This window comes from Cibotium barometz, chromosome 18, assembly GCF_041138505.1.
Source record: "Cibotium barometz isolate CiBa-2024 chromosome 18, ASM4113850v1, whole genome shotgun sequence".
In the NCBI taxonomy this organism is placed as follows: Eukaryota; Viridiplantae; Streptophyta; class Polypodiopsida; order Cyatheales; family Cibotiaceae; genus Cibotium; species Cibotium barometz.
Genome location: NC_141063.1, coordinates 55325012 through 55345201, shown reverse-complemented (window position 1 = coordinate 55345201; position 20190 = coordinate 55325012). Strand labels below are relative to the sequence as shown.

The 20190-nt window shown below is 47.5% G+C and overlaps 1 protein-coding gene across 6 annotated transcripts in view; it reads right to left on the bottom strand.

The window, feature by feature from the left end:
- LOC147629496 (uncharacterized) overlaps positions 1-20190 on the bottom strand; it is a 38747-nt gene extending 18557 nt beyond the window's left edge. For 2 of the 6 annotated variants that reach the window (XR_015267956.1, XM_086812751.1), the window contains exons 1-5: positions 19123-19634; positions 18675-19039; positions 18304-18510; positions 17954-18065; positions 17830-17866 (exon numbers count right to left, since the gene is read on the bottom strand). Coding sequence is in view for 3 of the 6 variants with exons in the window: in XM_086812751.1 (XP_086668877.1) it covers positions 17830-17866; positions 17954-18065; positions 18304-18510; positions 18675-18733 (415 nt within the window). In the remaining 3 variants the exon portion in view is untranslated. Of the gene's footprint in view, positions 1-17829; positions 17867-17953; positions 18066-18233; positions 18511-18674; positions 19040-19122 lie in introns of all 6 variants that reach the window. The other 4 variants (XM_086812753.1, XM_086812754.1, XM_086812756.1 and 1 more) reach the window with 4 other exon arrangements.

The following is a 20190-nucleotide window of genomic DNA, read 5'->3' as shown; positions in this document are numbered from 1 at the left end:
AATTGAGCAATTCGACACCTGTATCCGCTCAATTGTTGATTGTACTTGCTCAATTGCAAATCCCAAAAAAAAATTGAGGAAAATACCTTGTAATTTTCTGATTTTTGGGGCACTTCTAATGCTGGTGCTGCAGAAACGAGGGAATACGAGGATCAATCTTCTTGAAGCTCTTCAAACAAAAGGAGGTCTTCCTTCTCTGCTTCGTAGCTTCAGCGCACCTGTGCGACTAGTCTAGTGATGCCGATTGCGTAGTCGAGGCCTTTAAGCTTGATGAAGGCGTAGCAGCGGGAGGCCTAGGGGCAAGCGTAGGAGATGTAGAGGTGGTATCGGCCGGCGACGGCAGGGAACGCAACGGAGCTCCCGCGAGAGATGAAGTGTCGGAAGGTGGAAGGGGTACGCTTGAAGGCACCATCGTTGCTCATCTCCTCAAGGGCAGTGGTGGCATCAAGCCTTTATATTAAGGCTAGGGATCCTCTGTGTGGGCTAAGCTCACGATCCGCTACGTTTCGAAGCTTTGATTTGCTCAGAGCAGCGCCAAGGAGGGCACGTTCTGTTCCGCCCGTCAGCCTGTCCGCCCAACACTTCGCCTAGCACAGGTCGCTAATGGTTCAACGTGCGCCAGTTCCGCCCGTCAGCCTGTCCGCCCAACACTTCGTGCGTGCTCTTGCGCTTCTTCTCCAGTCGACTACTTCACAGTCAGTCCCTAACTGGTCTGTTGCAGCACAACGTCACTTCGCCTCTCTGCTGAAGGAGAAAAGGCTGCCCTCGACTCCTTCTCTTTCCGCCCACCTGCCTGCGAATAGTTCAACACACGCAGCAAATGAATTCCAGTTGAATTTCAGCGATGCAGCACTTGAGAAAAACCAGGGCTCTGATACCAGTTGTGTGGGAGAAACAGGAATTAGGGTTAGGTTAATGTGGGAGACATACACAGAGAAGAACAAGGGAGAGAGAGAGAGAGAGAGAGTTGTGGGGATAAGTCAACTCATGAGGCATAAGTGTGTGACTCCCCTATCACACATGTATATTGCACTAGTACACATAGTGCACTTAGTACATTAAAAGTACTAAGTGTACTATGTACTATAACTTATGGGCTTGTACACACTATAAGGGTGGGCATAGTGCCTTTACCCCAACATGCATGGTGACAAGATGGCTCATCATCAGAAGTGCAGCAGTTGTACAGTTTTAGAACCCAATAGGATGATAATTGTCGTACGTCGTGACCCCATTGTACATCCTCAGTCCAGGATAAGTCAGGCACAAGCTACGTAGGTCATTCCTCAGCCTTAGTGGGTCAGTCAGTCAGTCAAGTCCCTTAACCCACTTGGAGAGAATCATTCATGCATGTAGAGTCAGTAGAAGCCTTAGGGTTTGCATCAGAAAGCACTCTGCATCCTGCATAATATGCATTCATATGCCTGTGCATCATTTAGAACATCCCAGAAGCCTTAGGGAATTTACTAGGATTTATCTGGTATTTTTCCCATATTTTATAGTATTTATTTAGCATTATTTGCATTATTGGGCATTTATAAATATAAACTTTATTAAATGACCAACCTCCAGTTAGTATAAATAGGCTTGCATAGGGCCTATTTGTTCATTCAGTCTTCATTGTGCTAAGAGCTCTCCTCCTCAGCCCTAGGAGTATCCTTGCCTTCAACCCTAGACTAATCTAGCCCTTGGAGCTCATAAACTTGCTTCTCCAGCCCTTGAGAACCCCTTGCTTCAGTCAGCCCTAGGCGCCTGCTACTATCATCCTCAAATCAGCCTTGATTCAGTCCACTACAATCTCTAATTCACAATACTGTCAAGCCTCAGTTCAACGCCAGCAATCAACCTGCAGCCAGCCTGCGTTTTCTGTCCAGCAGCGGTACATTCATGCGTTTCAGTCCAGCAGCAGAGTACCTCTGCGTTTCTGTCCAGCAATCCCAGAACCTCTGCGTTTCAGTTCAGCAGCTTCCCTACAGACCTGCGTTTCTGTCCACAGCAGTTTCCAGCCTTGAATCCACAGTTTACAGCAGTGTCCAGCCTTCTGTGCATCATCCAATACAAAGACTTCCGCTGCATATCACATTGGTATCAGATTCAGATTGTCCACACACACCGTATCCTAGCGTGGGGGCATCCTCGGATGGTTAGATTGCGTTCCGGCACGACCACCGACTTCAGCATCATGTCTACAGGAGAGAGTACTCATCAGCCGGAAGACGTCTCCCCCGAAGGAGACCTTGTTCTTCCGCCTACAGCAGACACCATAGCTCTTCTTAGAGCTCAGAACCAGCTACTCATGGAGCGTCTCCAACTCTTGGAGGCAGCAGCAGCACGTCCTTCTACACCTCCAGCAGCACCCGACTACATCTCCCTCTTCTTTCAGATGGAACAACAAAGGAGAGAGGACGAGGCCCGAAGGAAAAGAGAAAAAGAAGAAAGACGGGACTATGAGAAAGCCCAACGCAGGATCGACGAAGACCGGCGTCAGGCTGAACTCGCCGCTCGGGAACACCAACGTGAGCTTGATCGAGAACGTATGTTACTCGAACACCAACGGAAAAAGGAGGCCATACACTTGAGGTATCAGCAGCTCTCCTCAGTCTCCCCAGTCATAGGTGTCACCAACCAGCAGCCCGCAGCAGCATCAACCACCATCATTCACAGTCAACCAAACTTCAGTAAGTATGATGGTAAGTGTGATCATTCATCAGTTAATCAATTTATTCATCAGTTTAATGCTCATTTTCCATTAGCTAGGATCACAGACCCACAAGACAAAGTCCACTTAGCGGCTCCCCATCTCACTGGTGAGGCAGTCACTTGGTGGCAACATTGGTCTAGTATTCATACAGACCAGGCCACAGGTGTCACAGCCTTTGACTGGGACATCTTTGTCCATGACCTGAAGACCAGATTTCTCCCGCCCCAGTACATGACCGGTCTGAAAGACAAGTTCTATGGACTCACACAGAACGGATCCCCAGTGCTTCAGTTTTCCGGTAAGGTTATTACTTTAGCACATCAGTTAGGGTTATCTGAGCGGGCTAAGATGGAGCAATTCATTCGTGGATTGGACTCTAACATTCGGTTCACAGTTCGTAACTTTGAACCAAGTATATGACCGGGCTCTGACTCTCGCTCAGAATGAAGAAATGAAGATGAACGGAGGCAAGCCCAAGCAGTCATCTCAGTCCAGTACCAAACCCCAACAGGGGAAGGGTAATTCGTCTTCTAAAGACACTAAGACAGACAACAGTCCTAGCTCTAGTTCAGGGGGTAAGGAATCCAAGCCTAAGAAGACCCCTGAGGAAAAGGCTCATGCAGGCATCACTGGAGGCTATCTTCCTCCAAAGGAGCAAAGACAGTATCAATCAGAAAACAGATGTTTTTTCTGTCATACCGTTGGGCATGGTAAGAAGGATTGTCCAAAAAGACAAGCGGAGCAAGCCTCCAAAGAGACTTCTGCCATAGTTGCCGCAGTATCCCCCGCTCCTCCAGACCTGCCTGCTACCACCAATGCGGTTCAGATCTTACCTTCTATGCATTCCATGCCATCCGTGGTACTTGATGCTCAGCAGGAGGGTGAGGCAACAACCACACCGAAAAGCCTGATCCGAGCTTATGGCTCTGCCAAGGGCCAACAGATCATAATCCTTTTTGACATGGGCAGTTCTGAGGACGCCATCTCTCCCCAGTTAGCTACCAACATGAGCTGTACCTTAGTGCCCTATCATTTGGAGGTAGACGGGTTTACACCTGGTCTTCGCACCCACATTTCCCAGAAGGCACAGCAATTTGCCTTTGAAGTTCAGAAGGCCTCATTTCAACGAGATTTCATCGTCTCACCTTTGTTGGGGTGTGACATGATCTTAGGAATTCAGTGGTTCCGTCACTATGAGCCTATTCCCAATTGGGGGCAGGACACTTTTACTATTTGTAAAGGTTTTCCTAAGCCTGTCATGATTCGGGGGGATAGAAGCATTCTTGGCATCCCATTGATTTCACATCTCCAGGCCAGACGAGCTATCCGCAAGGGAGCAGAAGGAGCACTCCTTTATGTTCGTGCTCAAACAACCCCTCCCTCAGTAGTAGTATCCCTTATATCTTCAGTCCCTCAGTTGGCAGATCTCCTTTCTCATTCAGACATTTTTAAGGATGATCTCCTACCCAGTATCCCACAGTTATTAGCAGAACCTCCTAGCAAGTTTCCCTCTTGTCTTTCCAAGACTTTCAAGGGCAAGCTAGAATAGCAGTCAGTTCTCAAACATTTGAAACATGTTCCTTATGGACACATTTTCAGAGTCACCACAGACCACCAAGCACTTAAGTGGCTCCCGACGATGCCAAGTGCCCAGTGGAGTGCTCAACACACTAGACAGGGTTAGCTCTTCCACCAGGTTGGAGGAATGATCAAGTACATCCCTGGTCAACATAACCCAGTAGCAGATGTTCTTAGTAGAAAGACCAGCATCCCGACCAGTCAGGAGTCTACCATTCTCAACATCTCTGGAAAAGACTTAGAAGATCAGTATGTCGATTCCGCAGAGTTTCGTACTCAACCCAGGTTGGCCCTCAATTTTGAGCCTGGCCATCATTCAGTTCACAAACAAGCATGTAAGTTTAGACAAGATATCCACTTCAAGAAAGGGGATTGGGTCTCTCAATGCATCATGAAACAAAGATTGAAACAAGTGGGCAAACATTGTCCCAAGCTTTCATTCCATAGTTTTGGCCCTTTTCCAATAGTTAAGAAGATAAGTGATGTCTCAATGAAGTTAAAGTTGCCTGCCAGTTGGACAATGCATGATGTTTTCCATGTTTCTTGGCTAAAACCATATGTTGGTCCAGAAGTGTTTGATGTTTCAGATGAACAGCAGCCAGACGTGGTAGACGAGGCAGAAGTGATTGAGCCTGAGCAGATCCTTCTTCATCGATGGAAGCATGGTTCCGGTCGACGGATTCGTCAGTTCTATACGAAATTCCGAGATCAAGGCACCCACGAAGCCATATGGCTCGACGAGGAGTTCTTCCAGGAGTACCCCCAGTTATTGGCGGACTACTTGGAAGCCATGAACCTGCCGCCAAGCTAATCAAGAGGGAATGTCACATGCACTCTGCACTCAGTGCATGGTGACAAGATGGCTCATCATCAGAAGTGCAGCAGTTGTACAGTTTTAGAACCCAATAGGATGATAATTGTCGTACGCCGTGACCCCATTGTACATCCTCAGTCCAGGATAAGTCAGGCACGAGCTACGTAGGTCATTCCTCAGCCTTAGCGGGTCAGTCAGTCAGTCAAGTCCCTTAACCCACTTGGAGAGAATCATTCATGCATGTAGAGTCAGTAGAAGCCTTAGGGTTTGCATCAGAAAGCACTCTGCATCCTGCATAATATGCATTCATATGCCTGTGCATCATTTAGAACATCCCAGAAGCCTTAGGGAATTTACTAGGATTTATCTAGTATTTTTTCCATATTTTATAGTATTTATTTAGCATTATTTGCATTATTGGGCATTTATAAATATAAACTTTATTAAATGACCAACCTCCAGTTAGTATAAATAGGCTTGCATAGGGCCTATTTTCTCATTCAGTCTTCATTGTGCTAAGAGCTCTCCTCCTCAACCCTAGGAGTATCCTTGCCTTCAGCCCTAGACTAATCTAGCCCTTGGAGCTCATAAGCTTGCTTCTCCAGCCCTCGAGAACCCCTTGCTTCAGTCAGCCCTAGGCGCCTGCTATCAGCCTCAAATCAGCCTTGATTCAGTCCACTACAGTCTCTAATTCAGCATACTGTCAAGCCTCAGTTCAACGCCAGCAATCAGCCTGCAGCCAGCCTGCGTTTTCTGTCCAGCAGCAGTACATTCATGCGTTTCAGTCCAGCAGCAGAGTACCTCTGCGTTTCTGTCCAGCAACCCCAGAACCTCTGCGTTTCAGTTCAGCAGCTTCCCTAGAAACCTGCGTTTCTGTCCACAGCAGTTTCCAGCCCTGAATCCACAGTTTACAGAAGTGTCCAGCCTTCTGTGCATCATCCAATACAAAGACTTCCGCTGCATATCACAAAAAGATGACGGCCACTTACTCCTTCGTAAAACTGCTCCTGGGCCTGAAGTAGATCTCCTCGTGTCCGGATCTCCTCCCCAAACTGAGTCACTCCAACCGTGGAGTCGGACTCCATCCAACAATCCCCCTCCTGTGTACAAGAGTCCATGATCCTTCGCATGCCGCAGAAACCACAGGAAACGCAATCCTGCCTCCCAAAGAGTCATCCGCAACCATGAGCTCAACTGCCTCATCAGGAAGCTCCCGTCCAATCTGGTGAAGATCAATGAACCATTCTACTTCTGAGTCAAAGAGGCATCACACTGCTCACAAGGATCAACACCTATTACGGTGCAAAAACAAGTCCTGGAAACCTGTTGAAGACCACGCAAGGCCTTCTGAAACCTGTCAACCACCCCCTCCGAATCCGGAACCACAAAGCCTGGAGAAACCACCTCCTTCTGCAAGTAATCAACTGCCACCTACCTGGCTTTCCAAAAGGTCCCCGTGGAAAGAACATCCTCATCTATAGGAGGTTCTTTGTCCCGAATACTACGAGACATCAGAGCATAAGTTACCTGTTCAATTTCCTCTGACTGACGAACACAAGAACTACCAACATCAGTACTGGATGGAGAGTTCCTCCCAACTGCTGCCATCTACTGGCAAGCTATGCAACATCTGGTCCCGAAAAGCCTGCACCTGCAGCGTATCCACACTTAAGTGGCCACTACCAGACTGCCACTCATCACAAACCTGAGGACCTGGGAGAGAGAGTGCTGAAAGCTTGTAAACTCCATTCTCCACTCCGCCTTCCCAAACCACTAAGCTTGTTGCTTTGTCCCGGAGAGCAACAAAATGCTCATCAAACTCCACCCGTACGCCAGTCTTGCAAACCTAATGCACTGACAACAGATGAAAACCAGGTGATGGAACATACAACACCTGGGAGGAATGCTTCCCCCCTCTGCCATCGGGAACTATCTCCATCCTGCCCTCACTGTGAACTGGGATAGTGGATGTATCCCCAGTAAGAATGTGACCAGAAAACCTACAGAGATCCTGTAAACCAGAGCGGGAAGGAGTCATGTGCCTGGAAGCACCACTGTCTAGAATCCACTCCCGAGTATCCATCGCGGAGAGTCCTCCAATCTGCTCCCTGCCTGAAGAAAATGAAACATCGGTGTCCATCACCTTCAGGTGCACAAAAGCCAGAGTCTTCATGATTCCTGCTGAGGAATCTTCACCCTTCTCGGTCTTCCGCTTGGGACACTGCCTCCAATAGGGGCCTTTCTCGCCACAATCATTACAGGTCCTCTCTGCCTTTAGTTTCTCACGGTCAGTAACGGACTTCTTCTCAGAAGACTTCTCCGGCGAAGCCTTCCCTTTGCCCGTGTTACGGCCTTTCGAGCGTTGGCCAGTTAAGGCCTCCGAACCTCCACCCTGAGGAGGGTTCGTGAATCGTTCCTCTTGGTCCAAGACCATGGGCACAAGCTCCTCCCACGTGATGGTGCTGAGCCTGCCACCACTGGTAATCAAAGACGAGTAAAATGCTGAGTACTGAGAGGGCAAGTGCAACAGCAACGTTATGGCCATGTCCTCTAACGATATCTCCTTCCTAGCCTGAAGAACTTCCTGCTAAAGAGCCTGCAGCTTATTAATATGCTCCCGCATCGTCGACGACTTTGCAGGGCTCATAACCCGCATCTGTACTTCCAAGAAAATCCTCTTCATGGGCGATACCTTGTTGTAAAGAGAGCCCAAATGCTGCCATATACCTCTGGCCAGCGTCATATGCTTTACATGATTGATTACCTGCGGTGTGCAGTTAAGAAAGATAAACGAACGAACCCTGGCATTGACACGATCCCACATCTGTGTCTGAGCCTCCCGGTCCTTTCGGATCGGCGGTAACTCCCCTTCCTCTACTTCCGACCGTGGAACCCCAACAACGACGAAATCAGCGAGGTCGTAAGACTCCAGAACAGATTCCATCATAACCTTCCATATGTCGTAGTTACTCCCGTCCAACTGACGGTCCACCGGGAACGTGGGGAGTGTCGGGATCTTCACATGCCTCTCGGCTATCTCAAATAGATCTGCCATTGCGGGGATGTACTCTGAAAAGGGTGGGTAGGTGGGAACAAAGAAGAACTAATACCTGCAAGTGGTTGTCTAGCAAATCAGCCCGCCGTCCTCTTGCTTCTCCTCTTCCTGAACAGTCCAAAACAGTCCACCAATCAGCAACACAACAGTCCCCCTCTTGCTCACACAAATCCCAAGAACTATCTAGAGCCTAGGGCTCTGATACCATGTCAGAATACGCAACGGAGATGATGAGCAAATCTGGGAACACGAGCAAAACGCATGCAGAAAAAAAATATAGCACAAGAGAGAGAGAGATATAGGCGTGTAACTCTGCTCTATATACACAAGAAGATCCCGGTGTATGATACAAAACTGGATGGGGGACTGGGGGCCTATTTATATGGCCCCATATACCAGTCGGCCTGTGCTACAGGCAGCCGACTGGTCATGAATCTCCACGACCAGCATATGCAGCCAGTCGGCCAGTTGTGAGGCAGCCGACTCGACATCCACGACCTGCAACAGCAGTCGGCCAGCTCCAGAATGGGAACACACACATGCTGATGCAGTCGGCCAGCAACTGGATCCTCCTGCCAACTCAGGGCTACCTCCCAAGCCACAAAAAAAATGGAAAAAAATAGGAGAAAAATGCGGAGAGTGAGGAAAAATGATAAAACACCTCATAAGGGCGGGCACACCCACAACAAAGGCCCTGGTGTATAAAAAATAGACATGAGATGACTTCTAACAGGTACCACCAGGTGAGGATTGTGGAGGGGGACATCCCCAAGACAGCCTTCCGTACGGAACGGGCCCACTATGAATTTGTGGTCATGCCATTTGGCTTGACGAACGCCCCAGCTACATTTAACTGCATGATGATGCGTGTTTTTCGAGATTTGATTGGAAAGTGTGTTCATATTTCTAGACGACATACTAGTATTTTCAGCTACGGTTGAGCAGCATGACATTGATGTGGAGAAAGTCCTTAAGTTGTTGGAAAGCAATGAGATCTACGTCAATGAAAAGAAGTCGGAATTTTATCTGTTCCAGGAGCATTACTTGGGATACATAATTAGTGCCGAAGGCATTCGACTTGATCCGGCTAAAGTGGCCGAGATTGTCGATTGGGAAATACCTCAGACAACCTATGACATCAGATCCTTTGTGGTTATATGCCAGGCATACTCCACCCACATAGACAAGTTTTCTGATCTCTCGGCAGATCTCACCGATCTGCTAAAGGGAGCGAAGACACGAAGACAACAGATTCGAATGACTCCACGAGCGTTGGAGGCATTCAAGAACCTCAAGGTGGCTTTATCAAAAGCGCCTTGTTTAGCACTTGCCTCCTGGGATGAGCCATTTCAGGTGATCACCGATGCGAGTAACATCGCAATTGGAGGTGTGTTACGACAAAATGGTCATCCAGTAGCTTACATGTCTCGTAAGTTACTCCCTACGGAAAAAAAACTACTCAGTCTACGATCGTGAACTCCTAGCAATCATACAAGCCTTGAAACATTGGAAACATTTTTTATATGGCCGTGACTTTGAGGTTCGCACTAACCATCAGGCATTACGCTGGATTCAGACAATGCCAAGTGCACAGTGCTGGAGCCAGATATTCCAACAATTCGGTGGTATGATCGAGTACCTTCTAGGAAAGGCCAATCCAGTGGCCGATACTTTGAGCCGGAAGGGACAGGTGACTTTGATTTAGACCACTAGACTCAACCTTGTTAGTACAGGACTAGACGACATGAAGCACATGTGCGCGAATTCCGAGAAATTCGGTACACATTGGAAACAAGCAGCTGATGCCATAGGACCATAAGTCGTTCAGGGCAACTCTTCTCCATGACGCCATTACTCGTGGTCATTGGGGCATGAATTCAACTTTGGAGAAGTTAGAACGGCAATATTATTGGCCAAAGATGAGGCGGGATGTGTTCGCACATTTAAACAATGTGATATTTGTCAAAAGGTGAAAGCTCCTCGTGGAAAGAAGATAGGGTTATTACAACCCTTACCAATTCCTGAGGAACCTTTCCAAGATATATCGATGGAAGCATAATACTCTGTGCTTGACTATAGTTGAGAGATTTAGCAAATTTGTTATGCTTATTCAATGCAGGCCAATGTGACCGCCGAAGATGTTGCCTATTTGTTCATTCGGCATTGATACCCAATTGGCGGGATCCCTAGGACCATAGTGTCAGACTGAGATGCCAAGTTTACCAGTCATTTTTGGAGGACATTATTTGGTAACTTTGGTACTAAATTGAATTTTTCCAGTGCTTTTCACCCACAGACTGATGGCCAGACAGAAATCTACAACCAGTTGGCCTTTGATGTGCTAAAGTGTTATGTCCACGACCAGCAAGGTAAGTGGGAATCATATTTGCCTTTAGTTCAAGCTGTTTTGAATGATTCCTTTTCTTCAGCTATTGGCAGGACTCCATATGAAGCAACGTTTGAAAGACCATTCCAGTCGCTATTGACCAGGACCTCGTCTTTAGTACCTAAAGCGAACAGATTGACAGAGTCTTACTAGGAGATTTTGGAGTCAGTAAAAGACAGGTTGGCTAAAGCACAGGAGGCCTACACTCAACAAGCCAACAAAGACCGAAAGGATATGAAGTTTTCGAAAGGTGATTGGGTTTATCTTCAGATCATGAAGCAAAGGTTGAAACAGGAGGGCAAGCGATGCCCAAAGTTGTCATTTAGGAGCTTCGGATCTTTTCCCATCCAGAGAAAGACTAATGAGGTTTCAATGAAGTTGAAGCTACCTATGAGCTGGACTATGCACGATGTGTTCCATGTCAGTTGGTTAAAACCATATGTAGGTCCAATCCCTTCAGAAGTGAAAGACAAAGCGGAACCAAATATCATTGATGAAGCTGGAGTAATGGTTCTAGAACAGATCCTTTTACACCGCTTCAAGCATGGGTCAGGCCAAAGACAAAGACAATTCCTCACAAATTTTTAGGACCGAGGGACCCACGAAACGGTATGGCTTGACAAAGTTCTTCGAGACGACTATCCGGCTTTATTAACAGACTATTTGGAGGCTATGCAGCTTCCATCAGGTTAAGCAGAAGGGGATGTCACGTGAATCCCGCACTTGGATGCCACGTAGACATATTTGAACAAGGTGGTGCAGAACAACCTGGAGTGGAAAACTCGTCCCATGTGAGCCCAGTCTCGGACGAGTTAGCCAGGGTTCTACTCCATGCGTCCAAGGTCAGGTGTGCATTTTCCTGCACATTAGGCAGTGCTAGTCCGCGCTATGAGTCTCCCTCTGGAATGATGTCAATTCCTCTGTGTTTGATCTGCGACCAGATGTCAGACAGTTGTGCAGAGCATGTAGGTTTGCATGTAGAAACGGCGGCCAGCCCATAGGGCTACCCCAAGGCTTAAGTTGTGTACATTCATAGAGTGGGCATGGGGGAGGTGCAGAACCACCCCCAAGGGCCCAAGAGGGCCCCGGTTGTGCCCACCAGCCATGTTGGGGGCTGAAAGGGGCTGTCGGCCAGCTTTAGGACCTTGGGACAGCCAGCCGACTGGGCACCCAGCCTAGTTTGGCTGTCGGCCAGGTGTGGGACAGTCCACATTGGTTGCCCAACAGCTTTTTGTCCATGCGCAGAGCTGCCCAGCAGCCCAACATATATCTGCAAGATGGACAAGGCTTTTAGGTGTGAAAATGCTGGTTTAATTAGCATAAAGTGCTATTTTATCTAGTCGTGGAGAATAAATCTGCTGGCCGCCTTTTGTTAAGCTGGCTGACTGGATATATGAGGGGGTATAAATACCCAGCCCTACCGAGCGTTTCATTCATCTCATATTTCACAAAGTGCTGTAGCAACTCAAGGGCTCGGACAGCCAAGGGTGAAGGTTGAAGGTCAAGGGCAGAGATTTATCTCAGCCAAAACAGGTCAAGGTTCAATCTTTTATTTTCAGATTTTAGATCATTCTAATAAAAGAAAATACACCATTCGTGGTGGGGGCCCTACAGAGGGTATTTGGGACCCAATATTGTGTCCTTTTCTCTCTCTCTCTCTCTCTCTCTCAATTTTTTGCACATCTACTTTCAGTTTTGTGCATTATTCTCGTTGTGGAACGATTGCTGATTTCTGAGCATTGAAGTTACCGATCTACCCCGAAGCTTCCGCATGTTACAAAGGGCATCTTCAGGCTACTGTTTTCCAGCCAAGGAAGGTCTCCACGAAGTCAGCTGTTTACATCTTTCAATAAAGCAAATACATCAGTCCTTGGTGGAGGCCCTTCAGAGGGTATTTGGGAGCCTATCCTATGTACTTCTCTCTCTCTCTCTCTCTCTCTCTCTCTCTCTCTCTCTCTCTCATCTCCATTACATTGTGCTATCATCAAGAATCAAGGTCCTAAATATTCATTATCAAATTATAATCGTGTCTGTAAGCTTCCGCATGTTACATCTACACTTTACTAATAGGTATAAATTCCTTTCTGGCCTGATCTCCTGCTGACAAGATGTGAGATGCCCTACTACATACAATGATGAAAAGAAGAAAAATGTCATGATGAATGCTCTACAGCTAGATTCAAGAATGTGCATGTCAGAGGCAACCCATGAGCCCATTCTGACCTCATCTGACACTTGCATTCAGCAGTAGTAAAAGGGAAGACGTATAGAAACTCCTTTCATTTAGTCAGCATAAGCATCTTTAAGGCAACCAGAACAACAAATGCAGCAGGCAGCAGACGAGCTATTCAAGCTGAATGCTGGCCTAGGATGCCAGCCAAGCAGGCTGAACAGGGGTGCAAGCCAGCTGGACAGCTTACAGCATTCATGTGGGGCACGTTGTAATTTGTAGTAGCCGCCCCAAGAAAGCTTTCCGGCAGTCGGCCTGCTGTAGGGCAGCCGACTGGACACAAAAACCTCCACGACTGAAAAATCACAGTCGGCCAGCAGCAGAGTGGGTCGGCCAGCATCAGAGAAAACCCACGACTCATGCAGTGCAGTCGGCCACTTCCAGAATCTCCACAGATGCAGTCGGCCAGGTTCAAGGTCCTCCTGCCACTACTAGACTGCCTCCCATGCCACAAAAAAATAGGAAAAAAATGGGGAAAAATACGGAGAGTGGGGAAAAATGAGAAAACACCTCATAAGGGCGGGCACACCCACAACAAAGGCCCTGGTGTATAAAAATAGACAGGAGATGACTTCTAACACCCCCTCTCAGCTCCTGGCTGTGAAACCAACCACAGGGAGCTGGGGTGCTGCCTGAGAAAATCCTGAGATAGCGACTTCGTGAAGAGATCCACCGTACTGTCCTCCGTCGAACAGAACTCTAGCAAGATGTCATCAGCAACGATCTGTTCACGAACAAAGTGCCTCTGGATGACCATGGGTTCCTCCAGTCGAAGCCTAGACCTGCAAAGCAACCTCTGCATCCTCACCACCTCATAAGCAGCATCACAAGCAGCCCGGTACACTGCCTCTGTCCTCGACAAGGCAAAAGATGACTGCCTCTTACTGCTCCGTAAAACTGCTCCTGGGCCTGAAGTAGATCTCCTCATGTCCGGATCTCCTCCCCAAACTGAGTCACTCCAACCGTGGAGTCGGACTCCATCCAACAATCCCCCTCCGTGTACGAGAGTCCATGGTCCTTTGCATGCCGCAGAAACCACAGGAAACGCAATCCTGCCTCCCAAAGAGTCATCCGCAACCATGAGCTCAACTGCCTCACCAGGAAGCTCCCGTCCAATCTGGTGTCCATCAACTAGATCAATGAACCATTCTGCTTCTGAGTCAAAGAGGCATCACACTGCTCACAAGGATCAACACCTATTACGGTGCAAAACCAAGTCCTGGAAACCTGCTGAAGACCACGCAAGGCCTTCTGAAACCTGTCAACCACCCCCTCTGAATCCAGAACCACAAAGCCTGGAGAAACCACCTCCTTCTGCAAGTAATCAACTGCCACCTGCCTGGCTTTCCAAAAGGTCCCCATGGAAAGAACATCCTCATCTACTGGAGGTTCTTTGTCCCGAATACTACGAGACATCAGAGCATAAGTTACCTGTTCAGTTTCCTCTGACTGACGAACACAAGAACTACCAACATCAGTACAGAAGAGTTCCTGCCAACTGCTGCCATCTACTGACAAGCTATCCACCATCTGGTCCCGGAAAGCCTGCACCTGCAACGTATCCACACACAAGTGGCCATTACCAGAGTGCCACTCATCACAAACCTGAGGACCTGGGAGAGAGAGTGCTGAAAGCTTGTAAACTCCATTCTCCACTCCACCTTCCCAAACCACCTGGCCTGTTGTTTTGTCCCGGAGAGCAACAAAATGCTCATCAAACTCCACCCGTACGCCAGTCTTGCAAACCTGATGCACTGACAGCAAATGAAAACCAAGTGCCGAAACATACAACACCTGGGAGAAATGCTTCCCCCCTGTGCCATCGGGAACTATCTCCATCCTGCCCTCACTGTGAACTGGGATAGTGGATGTATCCCCAGTAAGAATGTGACCAGAAAGCCTGCAGAGATCCTGTAAACCGGAACAGGAAGGAGTCATGTGCCTGGAAGCACCACTATCTAGAATCCACTCCCGAGTATCCGTTGCGGGAATCCTCCAATCTCCTCCCTGCCTGAAGAAAATGAAACATCGGTGTCCACCACCTCCAGGTGCACAAAAGCCAGAGTCTTCATGATTCCTGCTGAGGAACCTTCACCCTTCTCGGTCTTCCGCTTGGGACACTGCCTCCAATAGTGGTCTTTCTTGCCACAATCATTACAGGTCCTCTCTGCCTTTAGTTTCTCGCGGTAAGTAACGGACTTCTTCTCAGAAGACTTCTCCGACGAAGCCTTCCCTTTGCCCATGTTACGGCCTTTCGACCGTTGGCCAGTTAAGGCCTCCGAACCTCCACCCTGAGGAGGGTTCGTGAATCGTTCCTCCTGGTCCAAGACCATGGGCACAAGCTCCTCCCACGTGATGGTGCTAAGCCTGCCACCCACTGGTAATCAACGACGAGTAAAATGCTGAGTACTGAGAGGGTAAGTGTGACAACAACGTTATGGCCATGTCCTCTGACGATATCTCCTTCCCAGCCTGAAGAACTTCCTGCTGAAGAGCCTGCAGCTTGTTAATATGCTCCCGCATCGTCGACGACTTTGCAGGGCTCATAACCCGCATCTGTACTTCCAAGGAAATCCTTTTCATGGGCGATACCCTATTGTAAAGAGAGGCCAAATGCTGCCATATACCTCTGGCCAGCGTCATGTCGGATCGACAGTAACTCCCCTTCCTCTACTTCCGGCCGTGGAATCCCAACAACGACGAAATCAGCGAGGTCGTAAGACTCCAGAACAAATTCCATCATAACCTTCCATATGCCGTAGTTACTCCCGTCCAACTGACAGTCCACCGGGAATGTGGGGAGTGTCCGGATCTTCACATGCCTCTCGGCCATCTCAAACAGATCTGTCGGGGATGTACTCTGAAAAGGGTGGGTGGGTGGGAACAAAGAAGAACTAACACCTGCAAGTGGTTGTCCAGCAAATCAGCCCGCCGTCCTCTTGCTTCTCCTCCTCTTCCCGAACAGTCCCGTAAGGTCCACCAATCAGCAACACAGCAGTCCCCCTCTTGCTCACACAAATCCCAAGAACTATCTAGAGCCTGGGCTCTGATACCATGTCAGAATACGCAGCGGAGATGATGGCCAGATCTGGGAACACGAGCAAAATGCAGTGCAGAAAATCACAGCACAAGAGTGTGAGAGATAGAGGCGTGTAACTCTGCTCTATATACATAAGAAGATCCCGAGTATGATACAAAAAATGACAAGGGGCTGGGGGCCTATTTATATGGTCCCCCATCAGCAGTCGGCCTGCTGTAAACCTCCACGCTTGAAAAATCACAGTCGGCCAGCAGGCAGAGTGGGTCGGCGAGCATAAGAGAAGTCCCACGACTCATGCAGTGCAGTCGACCACTTCCAGAATCTCCACAGATGCAGTCGGCCAGGTTCAAGGTCCTCCTGCCACTACTAGATTGCCTCCCATGCCACAGAAAAATAGGGAAAAAATAGGGAAAAATACGGAGAGGGGAAAAATGAGAAAACACCTCATAAGGGCGAGCACACCCACAACAAAGGCCCTGGTGTATAAAAATAGATAGGAGATGACTTCTAACAAATCTAGCTGCCCTTATGCTCTCCCAGATCTTTTGCTTTTGAGTGCCCACCACTAGACCCCCCTGATGCGCCTTCTTCGACCCTGTCTAGGTGCGTTTGAAGCACCATCAAGCTGCCTCGCTTGTTTACTTTGTATGCCCTCTATTTGGTGTGCTTGGCCCTCTTTCTTGCCTTTTGGCTGAGCGTCCCTTGCACACACAAGAGATATCTGGTACAAAATTTGCAAAACGCACACCTGATGAAAAAAATGCCAACCAAAGTGAAAATGCTGATGATAATGAGTTCTTTGCGATGGATCTTTGCACCCTTATGAGAGAAAAAATTGCAGCCCTTCTTTCATCAAAACCTGCTGCTCTGATACCATTGTAACATGGGTGCTATAGTGGAAGCGTGTTTACAATTGATTGATTTCGATTACAGCCTAATCAGAGACTTAAACCCATTAATAACAAACTACTTCTTCTTGCTCAATATTTAGTAGAGAGAGATGGCCTAATCTACCATGTATTACTAACATGAAGTATATACAATGCTGAATAGAGATATCAATGGTAGCTTTGTTCCTGAAGTCTCAATGACTCAATGATGATTGACTGATCAATGGATGACTATGACTAAGGCCTAGACTCCTATTTATAGTGTCTAATGTTGGTGAGTTGGCTACCAACCCTATCAACCTAGTTGCAACTAAGTGTGTTCACACAATAACCCAATAACTATGTCCATACTTGGCTCCTCATTGGGTGCTTGGACAATATTACAATGAACTGGCACAATAGCCCTTACAAACACATGAATCAGGCCACGTACTCGACCTCTAAGTTAGCCAGTAGGTAGAAGCACGTCTACGTCACACTCCGGAGAGCGTGCACGTGACATTCACTCCCAGCAGTCAGCCAGCAGTTCAGTTCTTGATTCAGCATGCAGCAAATCCTAAGCAGAACCTTGCAGCTCCGCGAGCCACCTTTGCCCTTAAGTTGGCACCCCTCCTTGCTTCACCTTTTTCCCATTTCCAGCCTTAGTAGCTATGTTCAGCATTCCATTTCCACAGGAAATTTCAGTAAATTCAATGTCTTGTTCACTGTTGTAAGTCCTGTACAATATCTAGTTCAATGAAATGACAAACTCAAAGGTGAAACAACTTTTATGTCCACGTATACGCTGAAGTCCTTTGTTTCCTAGCTTAACTGCCGTGCATGAAAAACCAAGCCCCTTTAGGACCAGATACTGTGTGGACTCAAAAGCATTCAACCTGCACTAGCTCAAACAGAGCTGCCCTTTCAACCTTCAATGCTTCAGTAGTAATAATTGGATTTGAACCACAAACCATTTGATCCTCAACACTACTCAGATCTAAGCTTGAAATCATCAGCTACTGGGTTTTGACATCAAGATGCCTATGTCTATTACAATAACTTAGAGATCAAAGGAACACATCCAAAAATGAATGACAACACAGATGAAAGAGCATACTACTGGTATAATGCAATCGGAGTAGAACATAGAACATACCATTGACAGAGTCACCACAGGCAAACCTTTCCTGAGTCTGGACACAAACAAGAGCTCTGGTAAGAAATTTTGGGAGAGATACATGAGGATGTATACTTAGAGATTTGAGGAGAAGAGGAGGTACCTGTGCAAATGTGTTTGCCAGGGCACTGTGAACATGCTCTAGTTGAGCAAGCTCATCTTCTATGGTTTTCACACGCTCGATAACCTCGGGAGTGCTAACAAACCTCACAAACCTGATGCCAAGGGCACATATCAATGCCAAGCTCAAGTTCAGCACACAGCACTGAAGGTGATTTTGTGTAGGATACGCAGAAAATAAATATACTAATTGAAGGTTCAGGTTAATTTCCAAACTTAACAAAAATTCAAGTGCGATCTTGACTCCATGAGAGTATACTCACAAAGCTTCAAATCATCAACTCCATTATGCGTATCATAGAAAAGCTCAACTTTGGCTATGAAGATCTTGACCTTTCTAAGGTGCCTTTGCTGAACCATGCATTGTCGCTCTGCTGCTGCTGATGTTCCTCGGAGAATCTGCTGTTGATTTCCAACCTGATCACTTGGTTGCCGCTTGCAACATGGATTTCTGCCGCTCGCAAGTGCGTGACGAAGGGCTTGAAAAAACCCGAAGCAAGCTTCTCCGTGAAGCCATCTGCTGAAATGAAGAGCTCGCATCTGTTGCAGAGATCACAACAAAAGAGCAGAATCAAATCACCTCAGCGAACAAATATTACAGAAAGCACTGCACAGAATTTTGATGTTGGAAAGCTTTTTGGCATCGATTGAAAGCAAAGCTTTTGTATGGTGCGATCAGAAAAAGGAGGAGGAAAGCTTACTACCTGGTGCGTTTAGGCGTAAGCTGGAACTCCGCATAGTCGAGGGGCGTGTCTCCTTTCATTTAATTTGATCGATTCCTTTTCCCACTGCTTTTCTAGCCTGTCTCGAGCGTTTTGCACTGCTTTGCAAGAATGCAGATGCTTTAAAGTAGAACCGGGGAGGATTGTTGGCAATAATTTGCAAGAAAGCAGGCGATTCGTGTAGAGGAGGAGATGAATTCTACGATCTGAATAGAGAAAAGCTACTGAGAGAGAGAGAGAGAGAGAGAGAGAGAGAGATCACTCTGGTTCCGATTCACTTCCCATTTGCATTCCCTGAAAACAATCAGCAATTTCTTTCAACATTTTGCATAAGCTCGGTCTGCTCACTGTTCCAAAAAGTACATCAGCTTCAGTGCGCTAGCCACCCAGACTTTGCTTGATATAAGTGAAGCTACGCAGAGAAAACTACCATGCCCGGGGCCTGTGCAGAGTTTGGGAATAAGAACAGTAGACAACTGGAAGCGATCTGTGCATAGATAGCAGGTAAGAAGGTGTTTTGTCTCAAGCGGAACAGTATTGCGTGAATGAGAGGAGAGATGGAGAAAGAAGAGGTAGAATGGAAGCAAAACAAAAGGCAGGAAGGTGAAGATGGGGGGGAGGGAGAGCAGAAAAAGGAGAAAAACAAACACAGGATGCTTGCTGTTGAAAGGACTGTCAGGCCTCAACAAGAAGGAAAAGCAAAGATGAAGGGGATGGTGAATGAGAATCTAATAGTTACCAGGACAGGCAACAAGGGTGGGTGAAGGGAGGCAAGGGCATGTGATGAGCTCTGAGCTTCTCTGCAGCCATGATGATGATGAAGGTGATGATTGTGATGGGGGTGGAGGAAGAAGCTGTTATTCTACTGGAGGGACTGTCCTTACTTGCAGGTGAAAAATGCCACCAGGCTCTACAAGTCATACTAGTAGTTGTTGATGTAGTGAGGAAGGTTGGACTTTGCCCTGTACTGTTGTATGTGGCCACTAGTGGTTTAGTTGTACTGTTGCTGTTGGTGCACGCCATTGCAACTGCAAAAGTAGGAAACTTGCAGAGCAAAGAGGATGCATGAGAGGAAGACAGAAAGTTAGAGAGATCATGATGGGTTAGAGATAAGACTCTTTCGCTTCCCCAATGGTCTAAACAATGCTCATAGGCTATGACAGAAGATCTGCATGACAAGCAAACGTCTTGCGATCCACCAACAGTGTAACCCTGTGTGCATGTGCATGTGCATCTGTGAGTGCATGCATGCCTGTATATGGACCCTCTAATGGTCCTCAGTGTGTGAGTGTGTGTGTGCGCACGTGAGAGAGGGGGCAGCGGCATGTATGCATGAGGGCATTCAAGGGGAATGCCTTGAACTCTTTCCCCTTTCATAGTCCGCCATCCATGGGAAGCTATGGAGCACGGAATTGATCTACCTGCATCATTGAAACTACCTAGTTAATTATCCCTTTTGGGATCAGGTCCCAAAGATTTCTCCATAACCTTGATATAT